The sequence below is a fragment of the Nothoprocta perdicaria genome, unplaced genomic scaffold, assembly GCF_003342845.1.
Source record: "Nothoprocta perdicaria isolate Ctin4 unplaced genomic scaffold, notPer1 scaffold_383, whole genome shotgun sequence".
Classification (NCBI taxonomy): Eukaryota; Metazoa; Chordata; class Aves; order Tinamiformes; family Tinamidae; genus Nothoprocta; species Nothoprocta perdicaria.
Window position 1 is genome coordinate 32,904 of NW_020455625.1, and position 16,959 is coordinate 49,862.

General features: G+C 38.6%; 1 protein-coding gene across 1 annotated transcript; it reads right to left on the minus strand.

The window, feature by feature from the left end:
• Positions 1-856: 856 nt before the first annotated feature.
• EXO1 (exonuclease 1) lies at positions 857-16,680 on the minus strand. The gene is made up of 13 exons (XM_026044802.1): positions 16,520-16,680; positions 15,307-15,426; positions 14,396-14,519; positions 13,497-13,634; positions 13,048-13,260; positions 11,777-11,964; positions 10,911-11,007; positions 9,107-9,314; positions 7,858-8,113; positions 5,938-6,409; positions 5,454-5,558; positions 2,989-3,182; positions 857-1,186 (listed from the first exon to the last, which is right to left on the minus strand). The coding sequence occupies exons 1-13, from the start codon at positions 16,678-16,680 to the stop codon at positions 1,045-1,047; spliced, it is 2,418 nt and encodes an 805-aa protein (XP_025900587.1). The 3' UTR covers positions 857-1,044.
• Between the last annotated feature and the right edge of the window lie 279 nt (positions 16,681-16,959).

A 16,959-nucleotide genomic window follows, 5' to 3' on the forward strand; every position in this document is an offset into this window, starting at 1 on the left:
GCAAATTACTTACCTGCTTCCAAAAACACCAGTTGATTTGGATGCTTAGAGACTGATACGTATTCTCTGCTTCTGAACATTTGTACTTCACATCATATTTTTGCTGGAGGAACGTGTAGTCAGCACTTTTCAAAGTGAAGTCAGATTAGATCACCRTTAGTAGAATTAACATTTCCAGGCTAGATTCATCATTTTAATAACAGGCTATTATAATAATACCATCTGTCTTGTAAGAACACTTTAAAATCCTGTTGATATAATAATATATATAATATTCTATGTTAATATACACAGAATTAGAATATTAAAAATCATGTTCTACTGAAAGAATAGAGATATATCCGTGTGCTGTTTTCCTCCTACCCACTCGCTCCATGCACTCAACCACCCTCATAACCTCCCACTTTAAAATTGCTGCTTTCTAACTAAACTCTCCCTCTTGATCCCCCACGTCTCCCTCTCCCATTTCTTTTTCTCTGCTTCTCTCCTCCCATTTTTTATGCTTGTGTTCTGTAGAAGAAAATAGAAAGCTAGCAGAATATCTTACCTTAAAAAAAAAAAATGTTACAAAAGTGCAGGAAGAATAGTGAAGACAGGAAGAGCCATCTGCAGCTTTTCTTGTGTGTTGGAGACAGTATCAAAAGACAAAAAAAACATTTTCTTGCCCCTTTTATCCTCCCTCTTGGACTTGATAATTTTTTAACAGTTAAAATACCCTGCTTTAGCGTTGTTACATTAAAATGGCTTTGCCTTTGCATAAGTTTCACAAATATAACTTCTATAAAATTGTCAGGGGCAACTTAGAAAACGGTTTGAACAGAAGATTAGTATAGGACTTTGAATGAGAGAATGCAGACATGAGAAGGTTTTTATTCCAGGCCATACAAAWCTGTACTTCAGTTCACAGTTTCATAAAAAAGAGACACATTAGTAGTCAGACTAAAATATACAGGTGATTTTCAAAGTCTCTTTTGATGGGAGATACAGAAGRTAAATTTCAATATTGATTAAAAATGCATCCTCTTGTTTATGGCTGCACACAGTTCATTGGAAAATAGCTCTCTGAACATGACTGTGTTCGAGGTGATTGAAGATTTCTTCCTCCGTTTCTGGAGTGAGCTGAATGTTATCTTTGATTGGAGACAACGGGTCTGACTTTTTACAGGATGGCAGTTTTTCATAATCTCTGCACACATACATACAAAAACAAACAGAAATCCCATAGGGATGTGTCAATTTTGTGTGTTTAGTTGCAGACCTGTAAGAACACATGGGTTAAAACAGAACAAGGGCCCTCATCTAACTACCCACTCCTCTGAATAAGCCCCAAATAAACACCCTGGTGGCAAGTTCCAAACCCAGCTTCACTACTGCTGAATAACTTAGAAGTTTACCTCAACTCTGTTCCAGTTCCAGTTCCATACTGTCTGTGAACAACAGAGAGCTACTAGCTCAGCATCAGAAATGCAGGAGATAGGGGCTGYCCAGCAGAACATCAGAGCTAAGCAAACCGTGGCAATAAGAAAAATCCTTTTGTGAAACAAATCAAGGGAAAAAAAATCCCCTAAGAGCTAATAAGCAACTGCTTTAATTATGTAAAAATAAGTATATTCAACAACCATAGTGCAGCAAATATTGGATGGATTTGCTGCCATTRTTGTTGGGAGCAAAGCCTTGGAGCCATCAGCAGAGAAAAGGAACGTGGCACCATCTCCGCTCTGCCCCGTATGCCTGTGCTTGGAAACATCAAAGCACAGGGGTGGCCTCCATCTGAGCAACCCTGCTCAGACATTCCTAACAAGACAACAAGACAGAACACTCAAATGCTGTCACCTGCTCTCTGAAAGTGTTTCTCTCTGAAAGAGCTTTGCCACCATGTGCTTTTATCCCAGCCCAAGCAGAAACAGTGCAAGTCAAAATACACATATACCTGTTTCTTTGAAATAAAAAGCAGATCATTGGCTAACTTAAAGCTTTCTGAAAGACTCTTTGAGGTTTAAACTTGAAGGACTATCTGTACACACAATAGAAAAAAAAAAGGCTTTTTATGATGTGAAAAACGATGTCTCAAAGACTTTAGCTAACAAATATTCCATTAATTAACCCTCATTATTTCTAGAGGCAGAACATATCTGATAATCTGTCATGCATGCTTTCCACATTTGTGAAAATTTAAAAAACAACTAAAATCTTGTACGTAATATAAAACGTAATGACAATCATTTTACATAAACTATGTTAAAAATAAAATACTTAAATATATTTTAGCTGAGACTATTCCCTGGTTCAAAAGAAAAAATTAACTACAAGTGAAAAGTGTATTTGTCACATAACTATGTTATGTCAAACAACAAAGAAAGTGAAATTGTTCATGATATCAATTTTTCTTCATAGCCTTCTTTAATCTTTTAGGGTGTTAGTTGTGCACAGGAAACATCTACAGAGACTGCTTTGAAATAAGACCCTAATTTACAGGGTGCTTACATTCACCAGGCCAATAGAGAAATTCAGTAATTTGGTGCTTAGCTGAATTACGTAAAGATCTCTTTTCAACACAGTGGGGACCTGTACAGAGTTTAACATTTAAAGTGTTTCTTAGAGCAGTGCTGGCAGAGGGAAAACAGGACATTACATGAACAGCCTCATTGCTCTCAGTGCAAGCCAGCACACCATACAGTATGGAAAATGCAAAACTAAGCTATTGGTAAGAGGCTGTTCCATCTCACAGGAATCAATATATAGATTACTTATATAAAAATAGAACACACAACATTTTTCTTTTCTTTTCTTTTTTTTTTTTTTTGTGAAGTGAAAATTCTCCCTTGTGTTCATCTTTTCTCTCTAAACCGGTACTGACGGAACAGCAAGGAAAGGGGGAAAGCCCAGCTGCACTTCCCAGATCAGACAAAGGAGGAAGGAGGAGCGATGGGGAGGGGTGGCGAAGAGGAGGAAGCCAAGAGCTTAATAGAGGAGGTTAAAGCAACTCACCTCTTAAACTGGAAGTTCTTCCAGAGGTCACTAATGGTGGCTTGCAGTCCCACCTTATTTTCAATATCACAGTGATTTCTCCTCTGCACAGGTGATAGTTTCTTGCTTAATCCACTTACTTTAGCTGGTATCAATGGCTTGAGCTTCGTCACAATACGTGACCCTACAGAACTGGATCTGCGTAGACCAGGAACCTGCAAGATTTTAATAGTACATTACACAGTGGATAAATGACAACCTGCAATAACATAAATGCTGCTCTGGAAAGCATATGACCAAAAGTAAATTTTTTCACACCCAGTGCGGTTTGAGGTCACAACAGTGCGCAATTATATACCTTTAATCTAAGCAGCTCCTTGTCACACAACTGAATTTTCTATAATCAGTGGGAATTGCTAAATCAGCTTCTGTGCATCCTTGCAATCAGAGGTGATTATAAAAGCACTTGCCTTTTCAAAGCAATTTTTTTTATCCCTTGAATATTTTTCCTCATTCGCTTACGTGACCAAGTACAACAAAACTCTTCAGTATCATTTTCCAGAAATTTTAGAGAACCTGCTACGGCAAAGGACTCCATGCTTCCCAAAGCTAAACAAAACCAAGAAGACCAGTACAGTCACCCTATGGATCACTGGATCTCTACTTGGAATTTGTTATCACACAATTTCCTTCTGAAAGCCAAAGCAGTTACAAACAGACTTCTAGAAGGGCAACCTATCTCAGMTTTGAAGACATCAGTTAAACGCTGCTTCACTAATTTTATTCTAGGTATTAACTATCTCTACAACTAAAAATGTCTAAAAATTTGCATAGCAGTTTCCAACCACTGAATCTACTTGACATCGACACGCACACAGAAGTGTTCTGACATGACCTAATCCCATTAGGTAATTAGTCTAGCCAGTGTGATTTTGCRTTTCATGCTCTCATCCCCAACCTGAATTTCTTATATCCCTGGAGTCTTATAGACTAACTGGTATGTAGCTGCCCAGATCAATATTCTCCCCCCTTCCAATACTGGCACATTGTGGATGCCTTCTTGCCTTCTGGAATTTCTTCCAGAAATTTCTTCCTTCTCCCATCTTGCCCCCAGCCACACATACTCAGCATTGACTACTTGCTCCCACGGTTTCTCTGGTGCCAGAACTAAGAGACCACTGGAGCCTGGGTAGGCTGAGTTATGACATATAACTGAGTTACAGATCTTAGCCATCTGGGTTATGATGTACCCGAGGCACCTGCTGCTGTTGTCAGGTCAGTTTTTGGCCACAGGAGGTCCTGGTCCAGCCCACCAYGAGTTCTGCTGCCCGCACACACAGGGAGGAGAGGGGGTGCGAGGCCCAAGAAGCGAGTGTGCAGAAGCCTCCTGCCAGCAGCCCACTTTAAGCAAACCTGTTTTCACAGCCCTTGTTACGAGTGAATTTTCAGCACATTTATGTACTCTGAAGAGGTCCAAGCATCCTGAAGGTTTGTTTACATAAGTTGCTTACTTTGCCTTTATATTGTGTATTCCCCTATGTTTCGTATGTATTTTTACACAAAAACACTTGAGCTAAGAAATTATTTTTGAATCAAAATATATTAAACAACTTCTTAAGCAGAAATTCATACAGTCCTGAMCTCCAGTTTGACTTCAGTTAATTGTCTAGTCTTCTTGAAGAGTACCACACAAATGCAATTCTAATGAAAAAGCACAGACTTGCAAATAGGTAGCAATAGTCCAGTTATTAAAGAACACAGTTCAAATTCCAGCTTCTTAAYGTGAAAGTTAAGACAACCAGAAGAGGTCACTATTGTTTTGTAGAACACATGGGGTTCTGTTCTGACAGAAAAGCTTCAGCTTTTTAGCTTCCTCCTCTTTTTTAGTGAACTAGACAGGTTGGTAGAGCTCTTGCCATTTTCACAGTGACAGGGAACGTGGCGTGAGTTCAGTCATTCCTAGACGACTCAGAAAGCACGGAGAAGACGAGCCCGACCCACAGGAAGAGGGATCTGACTGAAAGGAGAGCTCTGAAGGAAACCGAYAGTTCTTCCACGCAGCTCTCTAGGGTCTAACAAAGCTTGGGACTAGAGCAACTTAAATGAAAGACTGATTAAAACTGCTCCTGCTTTAGAAGTTTAAATGTTGTTTTTCCATTCAAAGAAGAAAAGACAGCAAAACTGGCGGAAAAATTTACAAGTAGTTTTTGGCTTTAGCCTGGTTTCATGAATTTACACTGAATTTAGAAAATKCCAAGGCAAGCTGCAACCATGCAACCTTAACCATAGCAGGTTAAGGTCCATTTTAATTTCAAAGCAGATGAACAAGAAAGTAATATTCTTTCTTGTCAACAYATGCACATGCTTAAGATTCTTCCATTATAAGCTTAGAGTGAGCTAGCATAACTAAGCAAAACCAAAGGAAACACAAATACTGATTTTCATTGTTCAACAGATCTCAGACCTAATATTAAAGAAATTCTTACCTTGGCCTTTGGGAGCATATTCTTTTTATCAATGCGTACAGCAGAAAATACTGGAGAGGTCTGAGTACCTGGACTATCACCTAGTTTCAGACTGAAGTCAGATTCCTTCATGAAGGAAAAAAAAAAGTCAGTTGATCTTATAAAATATTATAATGTAAAAACTCTTTTATCTTTACATTTAGAATATACAGTGTTCTCAATATTTCTGTAAACATAACCAAAAAGCATGAGAACAAAGTTAGGCTACCAGTTTTGATGCAACCCGTTGTTTTCAGTCTTTCCAACTGCTGTCAGTAGAAACTGCAAACAGGAACAGACTGATTTTAAGCTAGCAAATCAATTCATGCTACATGGCTATACTAAATATAGTTATGTTTTGTTAGAAGTTCTCTTATCTGCAGGATATCACTTAAAAGGGAGACTTTGATGACTAATTAGGTAGTGAAAGGTGAAAGCAAATGCTGAAACAGGGGCATTTTCTTACCTCTGCAGGTGAATTGTTAGATACTTGTGACACTTTTGAAAATTCCAAACYGCTTTCTGAGAGCTTGCAAGACACCTGAGACTGTGAGGAACATTCCAGGTCTGTTATGGGAGAAGATCCTTCACCGCACGGTGCCCCACTACCTGTTTGCAACTTATTTATCTCATCTTCCTGGGATGCCATGTAGTCGCCTTGCTGTTGGGGAAGCTGCRGTGATAATGCAGCATGAGATGGACCAGGATTTGCTGAAGCCCTTTCAAGGCTACCAAACCACTGGAAGCAACTTCTCTGTGTTTCTCCAGGAAGGGAGAAAGTAGTCCGTGGAGGTTTTTCAGTTTCTGAAAACGGAGAAACTTTTTCCTCTACAAGTTTTATTTCCTTTTCCTGGCAATCCCTGTCCACATCTTGAGAGAGCTGGCCATCATCTGACTTTGATTGAAAATCAAGTGTATCTGTAGCATTGCAGAAAAATCTAAAAAGAAAAGCATGATATAGATGAAGAGAGAAAAAAAAGTGCCAGTATTTCATCTCCAAAATTCAATAATAATTTTGTACCCATCAGATAGATTTTTGAACTTCTCTTGCAGACACAGATTGTTTTGACAATGGGCAAGCCACTAAGGTCTTAATTCTCTGGACTATCATAGAGGCAATAAACTTTAAAACATAACAACAGCAAAGCCATTTTATATTTCAGAGGGAAGACCACTGGTAATTACATCAGCCATTGCCTGAAAATATTAATAAATTTTTCATTGAAAGACAGAAGCATCTGGGAATTCTATAGAATGCTAGGGCATATTCATTAATTTTCAAAAAGCTAAATTGTTATGGAACCCTTCAGTGCTTTTCAACAAGGAAAATAAGACGCTGTCCAGTTCTTTCCAGAATACAGCAGCAGTCCGTAGGAGCAGTTACAAAACAAAGTTTTTATGAAACTGTGCACTGTTTTGCAGAAAATGCAACCATCACTGACAACTCTTGCAACGTAACGAACTCTCAGCTTTCGCTTGCACTTTCCCGAGCTAAACAGCATCAGAGACTTTTCTGTAAAATGATAGTTCTCAAAAATTTCTAATATTCAGGGTGCTTATGATAAAAAGTATACAATAGAAGACATAGTAGTGTAATAATCATTTGCAAAAGTAACTATCTGTGGTCAAATGTCACAAAAAAATTCTTGCTTTTGTAGTCTKGACAAGCATAACATCCTGGTTCCCAAAGTGCTGACTACAGATATCAAGTGCAAAAACTGGATGAGATGTGATAAGAAAAAGAAAATAGATATTTGGTATACTGTAWGACCAAGATTTGGCTTTAATCGAAACAAACAAAATCTACCCAAGTCAGATAAAGCTCAAATGGGGCATATTCATAAGTATCATAACTACTTCCATATTCACATGTTCAGCACAAATCAGAGGCTCTTTTGAGAGACTTCGCGTGATGTTTTCCTGGAAGAAGTGTCACCAATTCCCAGCTAATTTCTAGCTAATTCCACTCAACTTTGAAAAAGAGGACTAAAAGACAATAAAATTCATCTCAAAGTCCTCGGTTACGGCAGGGCCAGGAAGATCTTAGCTATATGCAGGCAAAAAAGCCTGCTTTCTACATTTCACTCACTTTCCAGGTGACAAAAAATGCCCACAGGTAAGTAAACTCAGCAACAGCTGAGTAATACAAGCTTAGTCAGTGCACAGCTCAGCTTGTGAGGACAAATGATTGACCTCACAGAAAACAAAGTAAAATCCGAGCTTAAACTCTTCAGTCACAAGATAAAATATCACCTAAATAGTTTTCCAATGATTTGTTGCCCAATCGTATGCATCTATACCACAAACCACTAGTGAAAATAAACTATTGTACACTCACTATATTTAATACTATTTTGGTACTTAAAAGAAAGTGATGCCAACCTACCTGCTTCTTGTTCCTGGAACAACCACTGCATCTCGCTCTCTGTTTTTTCTTTGCAGGAAGGAAGCAAATTTATTTCTAACTCTGGGCAGGGAGTTAGAGCTTTCTTCAAGGATAGGATTCTCTGAGGATTCAGTGCTTTGCCTTGCAAAGACACATTTTTGCGGTTCACAGTCTTCAGCACTCTCCTTCCTGGCTTTTTTGGCTTTTGAAAATGAATATTGGCTCAGCAGGTCTCCATCTGAGAGTTCTTCTAAATCTAAGGACAATTTAGACATCACTGTAGGAGTATGCTCTAGACTGTTCAGTACCAGCTGTGAAAGAACTGAATATTTCATGCTTATCCTCACAGGCTTTRAAATATTGGTAACATGTAACAGGGACATTCTAAATGTTACATCTCTCATCTTTTAGCACAATTCTTTTCTAGTACATAGCCTGAAASTTACTTTCTGTGAAGAGGTAAGTGGAGTGAAAGGTAACAGATGAGAATTAAAGAGACAGGAAAAAAGAAGTGCAGAATCATGCTACAGCACTTTGAAAGTAAATATGAAGCATAAAAATAGTAAGCCAAATACAAATTTTGATAAACCAAGGACTAGGAATATCAGGAATATCAAAGGCAAAAAGGGAAACCTGGCAGCTTAGTCAGAAAGAGAGGAAGTAGAGAAAGTACTTATCACATATGACAATATATGATAAAATGATTAGTTCCTAATAGGAACAAAGAAGTGACCTTTTTATTAGAAGCCTATATGTTATTGCAGCACATCACTTAGGTAACGTAGCACATGCAGGATAGCACAGATCTAAGAGACCTCAAGAAAGCCAGACTGAGGAGTACCCTGGCATGGGACACAGGCTGCAGAAGGGTACAGAAAGTGTTCTTGCAAATGTGTCTGTCCAAGTCTTATTCTATAGARGACAGACTATTTCAATTCTTCATAAGCCACCATAAAATAGGTATCAAGAATATCTAAAAACAGAGCAAATTAAATTAAAAAGTCAACAATCAGAAAGGAAAAGTTTTTATAACCAATAAAAGTAAAACAGACATTGCTGTAAGTTTGCTGACAAACATGAAATTGTTATACAGGCTTTAATTGTGGCTCTGCAGCCTTGCAGCTTGTGGAGAACACGTACACAAAGACCTAGGTGAGAGGCTGAGAAGCCTAACTCTACTTCTATTAAGCCAAAGACAAGAGCTTTCCCATCACCCTCTTCCACGTTAATTCTCTTCAGACAAACATACCACTTCTTGGCCTTTTTGCTGAGAGCTCTTTGCCTGAAAGTTTCAACCCTTTGATACTAATTATCTTCTCAGTGCCTTTGGTTGTTACTTTCTCTGGTAAATGCATTTTGTGTGGAACAGCATCTGTGTTAGAGCCAARTCTATAGTCTCTGCTCCAAATACTATTTCTTTGGTTTGTAGCATCATCGTTCCAGCCACGACTTCTCTGCTGCATAAGATACAGAAGAAACAGAAGCAAGACATCAGTTGAAYAATTTTGCCTTCTACCTAGTTTCACAATTTAGCATATAAGGATATTTTTGCATTTGCACAGCAAGAGCTAATACAACTACTCAACATGAACATTTCCTTCTAGTTCCCACATTTCTCATGCTTTCCACACAGATTATTTTTCTTTTCGTCTGCAATGAGTTTATTCGATTAAATCGCTAACCCAAGACAACTTTAAAAGGTTAATTTTTATCTGTTCAAAATCCCTAATTCAGGGAAATACTTTCTTCAGCTATATATAAGAACTGTATAAATGCATTTTTTTGTTTATATTTAGTTATCTCTGTGAATAGTCCTTCAGGGCTTCTCAAGAAAGTCTGAAAGGAAACAAAACATTAAAGGTAAGTGACTTGAAAAGTAAGGCTTTTACTTGTGAAGAGACGTATATTTTTGTAAGTCACAGGTCACCTAAAGTGATCCTCTTTGKCTATGTAGATAACACTTAGCCATGATATGTAAGTTCAAGTCTTTCACTGTCAACAAATGTATTAARGGGAGAGAAGGAGAAAAAGTCCCTCAAGCTTCATATTATATCATGCGAGTATCTCCAGTAATATTTTTTCTTCCAGCACCGGACAAAGAAAAAACAAAGAACTTAAGAACCTTCAAATTCATGTAGATAAATACCCAATCTAGGTGGTGCATGTGATATACTTTAAAAAGATTGTTTCCTCATGTTTGCTCAAAAGTAATCAGAATTACTCAAATCACTACCAAATCATTTCTGTTCCTCTCCTAGATGCAAAGAGCCCTTACTTGAGGCTCAAAGACTACTTAGTCCAGAGTGCTCAACTGCTCACAGTTTTCAGAAATTGCAGAGAATTTAAAGCAAAGTGAAAAGCTATAAGAAACAGGATATAAATGCTACTACACTCAGTCTTGCCCTACTGTCAAAATTAACTTAACAACCCAAAGACCAATATCCATTATTTCAGTTGAAGTGCAGAACTATAGTTATAGAAGCAATTAAAAGGCAAGTAAAAACAGATAGTAACTAATTCTAAAAGCACACCTTTTTCCAACAATTTTGAATTTTCAGCATTCTTTAAACGACAATTACAGATATAACAAAGTTTTTTAAAAAGTACTAACTTTAGATTTCARTTTTTGAATTCCTTTGGGACAATTCACTTAATGTGAGAGAGTTTTCCTGGACAGGAGCTTGCAAAACTGACAGAACGAAACCTCACCTGGCACTCTCTTTAGTAAACCAAAAATTCACAGTCTTTTAAAAGGCATTACAATTAATACCTGGAGAGTCTTAAAGATGCTACAAAAATTAACAGGCTAGGTGTCATGTATTTCAGAATACAAAAAAATGTTTTCTGAAGTATTAACCCTTTACCTATGATCAGAATAAAAGTTTTTACCTTGGGTTTTTCTTTGACCTTCTTTATATTTATTTGCATACCGTTTTGTAATAGTATAATAGCTTTCATTGCCAGTTCAGTTGAGGAGAACATGTAGCAGTGTTTTCCCAGAACCCAGTCAGACATATCAGCGTCTTGCTATATTACTTTAGAAAAAAAATTACCTGGGCAGTGTCAGGATTGTAATCATCAATTTGTTCCATTGTGTTGATATCAACATTACCAATAGCAATTTGAAGAGCAGTAACATCACCAAAATGTCTGTCCCGATCGCGTTAAGGGAAAATATCTGATTACAGATTAAACTGCAAGAACAACAGCTTGAAAATGTCATTTCCCGTTTTTGTGTTAAAAGGCACTACTAGAATATTAACTAAAAGAGAGAGATGCATACTACTACTCATGGATAGATATCATGCAATAAGAATTATACTAGATCTGTAAGGTTTGGCATATCATAGAAGCATCATGGAAAACTTTCAGTCATCAGTAAGAAGATTTACGTCTCTATCCCCTTCTTAACTTGTGAAAATGCCATAGCTTCAAAAATATAGACAGGCTGGTATCTCTTTCAATAGTCCTCTCTCTTTCCTCATTTTCCTAATCTTCCATGATGATAACAGACTATACAAACACGTRACAACATTACATGTTCTATTAGAAAAAGTTCTGGTAAAAAAATAGGGAGCTCTTAGGTGAAACAACGAGCTGAGCGCTGACTATGAGAATTGAACCAGCTCAGATCACGACACGGACAATGTCACGATAAATTTTGACCGATGTTTTAAAACAATTCAATAGCTATATAACCTACACTTGAAAGATTGTTTTCTAAAAAATAAACAGATATTTCTACTTAAGTGATAGGTCTTTCTTATCGTTCCGTTCCACCTAGCTTTTTAAAAATGAAGTGGAAAGACAGATTTTAACCAATAACAGAAATGGATGCAGGGGAATGCAGGGGAACAGGGTAAAGCACTACAGCTGCTCACCCATATTTTCCCCCATTATTTTAATACAGAAAGGATACCGTCCTGCATAAATTAGTGTTTCTGGGTCGATATCATCATCGTAGGCATTCAGAGGAACTAGTTTTCTGTTGACTGGATCAAAAACTAACTGATAAAGGAATGTATTATTAGCTCGTGTAAAACCTTTTATGTATTCTTCCGGTATTGTTATATTCATCTTCAAGTATTGACCCATTTTCTTAATAACCTGTTCAAGGACAAAAGACAAGCTTAATTGCTGTAATTGTTGAATTTAAATAGATAAAAACAATGCCATGCCTGTCTTCAGAAGCATCACTCCAAAAATCTTCAGATTTTTAATTATACAAACTTTGCTTTTAGCAGAGTGAAGAGAAGGAATACACAACAGCCTCCCCAGAAAAGTAACATAAAATAACTTTACTTTTTTGTTTAATTCTTAAGCATCTTTGACATAAATCTTAAGCATTTGTCAGATGATACAGAACATGCACTCATTAGAGGTGGAGAAAGGGGAAGGGGAAGAGAAGTCCTGCGCATTGCTTTCCCACCTTCAAATTGCTTAATGTCACGTAAGGAGTATAATTCAACTTTTCACAAGGAGTTTTTGCACAACAGATAAAGACAAAATCTGAATAGAAATAAGGAGCATCTCCTTTTGAGGAGTAACCTTGTTATACTGATGGACACAATGTGTCCTCTTCTTAAAATAGGACATGAGTTGCTAAAACATCAGCTTCATTTCAGCAATGTGTCCTAACTCCAAGGCAATTTACTGCTCTCAGAACTTCTGACTGGCACTGATGAAATAGTTTTTACCTTTTGACTCAGGACTTCCTAACACTTGCACAGCAGAGATGAATCACATRACAATTACTAAATAAGCTGTTCAAATGATGAAATCTTGAAGCTTTGCTCAAAAAATTAAGTAAAAAATTAAGAAAAAAAAAACAGGTAGAATGGGAAAAAGAAGTTCTCTTTTGACTTTCATGAATTCTAACTGAACTCATTGAATAGAATAGGCTCTTGGAGGATAAGTTAAATTGTTTATCTAAACTTACTTTGCTGTATCTTATTAAACATAATAGCTTCAACATGCGGATAAATTTAGCTCAGCAGCTTTCTCAAGCACAGTAAATGCTTGAGAAGTTTGCTTCTTTAAGTAGCTTACTTCAATTGCTTACTTAAGTTTTCTCCACTTCGAGGAGACGCTAAAAATTGTTCAGATGTTTTCACACAAAATGTTATTCTCACATAGATAAATAGATAGAAGCTCCTAAAAAGGCAATACACCAGGCTGAATGAAAATTACCTTTATAATATCTGGGTTGTTAGCTAGCTTGAGTAACTTGCACGCTTTAGCTAACCCGATTCCATGAATTGATGGGAGGTAGTCACAGCCGGAGAGAATGCACATGTAGCGGAATTTCTCTTCGGTAAACACGTTTCCAAGTTGCTTGCAGTTTCCTAGTCGAGACTGATCTATCTCTAGTCCATTTCCGAACTTGTCAATTTTCAGAAACACCTGGAAATGAAAAAAAGTAAAAATAATCATTTTCACTCACATTATAAACTCTTCTTTACATTTATACATGTTAATTTGCTGCATTTCGCAGAGGTTACTTCACAGAGGCTAAGTGTCACTTTTCCCAGTTTTCCTTATATATTAGAGAAGAATAAACCATCCAGCACAAAGCAACTTTGAAACCTGCTTTTACAATATCAGTGAGGGTTTGGGGACATTTGTATTTTCTTCCATACCTTTTTACATCCAAAAGCTAAAAGATCAGAATCTTCTGTAATTATGGCTTGAACCATGCCAGTCTTATTAAGATAAGCCAACTGAGCATCAGCTTCGTAAGGAGCAACAATACAATCAATTCCTTGGGTTCGTGCAGCCTGCATATGAGCAAGAGGCATAGAAACATTAAAAAAAAAAAAAAACACTATTATCTTCAAACATTTGAAGAGAACTTCTACTTCAGAACAATTCAACTTAAACTCTGTGCTTTTCACCACAAAATTATCAAAGAGGTCAATATGGCTCCCCTTAAACAACTTCACATTCATGGCCTAAAGTTTGTAGTAGTGCAAGTCTACAAATATTTGCTCACAAAAAGACACCTTTTCTGTGCTAGTCTAAGTCTACAGACACTGCATCTGACTACAGTTGTCAGCTTCAGGCTCCTGTCAGTTATATGCTGAGCAAAGAAAAAAAAATGACACTGGAACAGATGTAATTTTGTTTTGTTAGAGACACTATGACTGCAGCAGAAGGGTAGGGAAGAGTTGCTAGAAAGGCTTTTAAGCAGTCAATAATTTTTCTATGGTCTATGGTTTCTACAGGAAACTGCCTTGTAGAAAAAAAAAAAAAAAAAAAGGATGCTGTATTTATCTGTATTTATTTCTCACATGGCAAAAGCAAAACCTCGGATGACAAAAAAAAAAAAATCAGGTTATGACCTTACTTGCATAAATTACAGATGGTCACTGGACATAGCAAATCCATAGATAAGTGAATTGTGCTTAACATAATTCATGGTAAGCAACACATTTTTAGGCCAAGCAAATGTAGAAAATACTACTTATTGAAGGCATAAAGAAAGAAATCCTTATCACGTATTTTCTTAAAACTGTTGATCTGAACATTAGCAACTTACTTTAATAACTTCACGAGCCATATCATGGGTAACATTCACACTGCGCCCAAAACATTCCTTGGCTTCTGCCAGTTTTCCCTCACGAAGTAGCTGTTTCCCTTTCAGAAGATTGGCTTGACGCTTCCTGCRGGATTAACAAAAATATCCTACCTCAGACTAAGAGAGTGTTTTAAAAGAAAGAAGTTTAACCAATGAACGCTTCAAACACTTGACAAACTATAAKAATAACTGTAAATCCCAAGGGAGGCTTGGACTGGCATATTGAAATAGATAATCAGAGAAAAGCTACAATTCAACAAGAGAAATCAGCAATGARAGATGTGAATTCTCAGGATAGAGGAAAAGAGATTTAAATTAATCTAGGAGCGTTTGACATCAGATATTGGCTTTCACGTAATTCACCTCATTTCACATTATCAGAAATTGTTCACTGCAGCCTGAAGAAGACATCTTACAAACAAAAATACTTTAATAAAAAAATTGTCAGTCAGCTTCATGAGATGCCCCGTTATAAACAAGTCCTAAACCAAAGAAGATGGTGTTAATTTAACTATAATGGGAAGAAATACCTTTTGTGTCCAGAAAAGACACAAAAGCCCAGACAAAGAGGTGGATCATGAGGACATGTCAGCTGAAAACATTTAATTCTACACGCTACAGGAACTAATTCTCAGAGGTTTACTTCCTTCCTCTTCCTTTCATTTATGAAGTGCTGTTCTATTTTTGGAATAAAACATCTAAGAACAGTTTGTATTATTTAAATGTGAATGAAATAACATAGCAACACATTGTAAGAAAGTTTAACACAGATTACTGCCTCACTGAAGCATCAAGTTTTTCAGCATTTTGAAAATGAGCTGAGGTGTTAAACACGCTGCCTTGTTTGCAAATTAACACACTTCAGTACTTACTCTCTTCGGGCCTTTTCCACTTCCTTTTTTGAAGGTAGGGTGCATCCATCAAACACCAAAATTGGTTTAATTCCAAATGACAGGAGCATATCAACAAGTTTCATGCAGAAAGTTACATAACTGTATTGGCAACAATAAAAACAAGTGTTTAGCAGTAACGTTTATTTTTGAAGTCGGTTGCATATGTTGTATTTGCAGAAAGGACAAATGGGACCTATTATGAGGTACTTGCTCCAGCACCACAAGAAGAATAAAAACATTTTTTAAAAAAATAGAATGTTTCATTTCTGAATTCAAATACTGGACAGATTACTCTTCTACATAAAGTGAAATAAGAAGTCATGTAGAATTCAGTTTGAGTTTGCTATACAGCTTAGGCTTCGAAGTTTCTCTCRAAAGTCAAAAGGTTCATTTTCATTAAAAAAAGAAAAAAAAGAAAAAAAAWCCCAAGAGCTCATGCCATTTTTTTGAAACTTACACAGGCCTCACCTAAGTTCTAGARCTAGAAGGGAATTATGACCACACTTTGTGTTCATATCCATCCCAATATAACAATACTGCTAAGTGAAATTGCAGAMTGCATTAGGGGGRGGGAAAAAAAAGCCCTGTTACTAAAACATATCAGATCGAGCAAAGAAAATCCCTGCAGGGCACCTCACGCAGAGCCCGGAGTACCGGGAGGCCTCAGCAGGGCGAGGCGCTTGTGGGGCGGCGAGGCGCTTGTGGGGCGCAGCCCCGCTCACGGGCTGGCACTGGGCACAAGGCTCTGGCTGCAAATACTACACCCGGAGCGCGCGAGCTCCAGCTGTGGGATCCCACCAGGGAGGGTACATTATTACTGGGAGAGTGACATGCTGGAAACAAAAAAATAGCTGGCAAACCACTGGTGGATTAATAGAATAAATAAATAATAATAATAATAATAATAATAAAAATAATAATAATAATAATAATAAAGCATAGGCTTCTCCAGCAACTTCCTCTCACATTAACTTGGCACAGTTGGCAATATTTTTATTTAGTCAATGTTTTCATTTCCAAGGAGCACAACAACTAGAAGGGTGAATGCAGAGACAATAGGGAAGGGGAAGGAGAGAGGGGAAGGCGGGAAAGGGAGGGAAAAGGGAGGGAAAGGGAGGGAAAAGGGAGGGAAAGGCAGGGAAGGGGGGGAAGGGGGTCCCGGCGGCGGAGGCCGCGGCCCGCGCGCACTCACAGGTCCGTGGGCTCGCCGCGCGCCAGCCGCTCCGCGCACGCGTACGCGCCCTTGTGCAGCCAGCAGTAGGTGTCCACGGCCACGGCCTGCCCGCGGTACCGCCTCACGTGGCACGGCTCGGCCGCCTCCTTGAGGAAGGGCAGCAGCCCCGCGATGCCCATCCTGCGCCGGGAGAGCCGCGCGTCAGCCCCGCGGCGGAGCCCGGCCCGCGCGGAGCCCGAGCGGAGCCCGAGCGGAGCCCGAGCGGGAGGCGGTGGCTGCCGCGGGAGCCCCGGGCCCAGCTCCCCCCGCCCCGCGCCCCCGCAACCGCCCCTGGACCCCGCCGGGCGCCCCCCTCCCCCGGGACAACGGGGCTGGGGGGTGCGGGCCCCGCGCCCCTACCTCACTGCGGGGCAGGGGAGGCCGCGGGGCCCGCGCCCCGACCTCGCTGCGGGGAACGG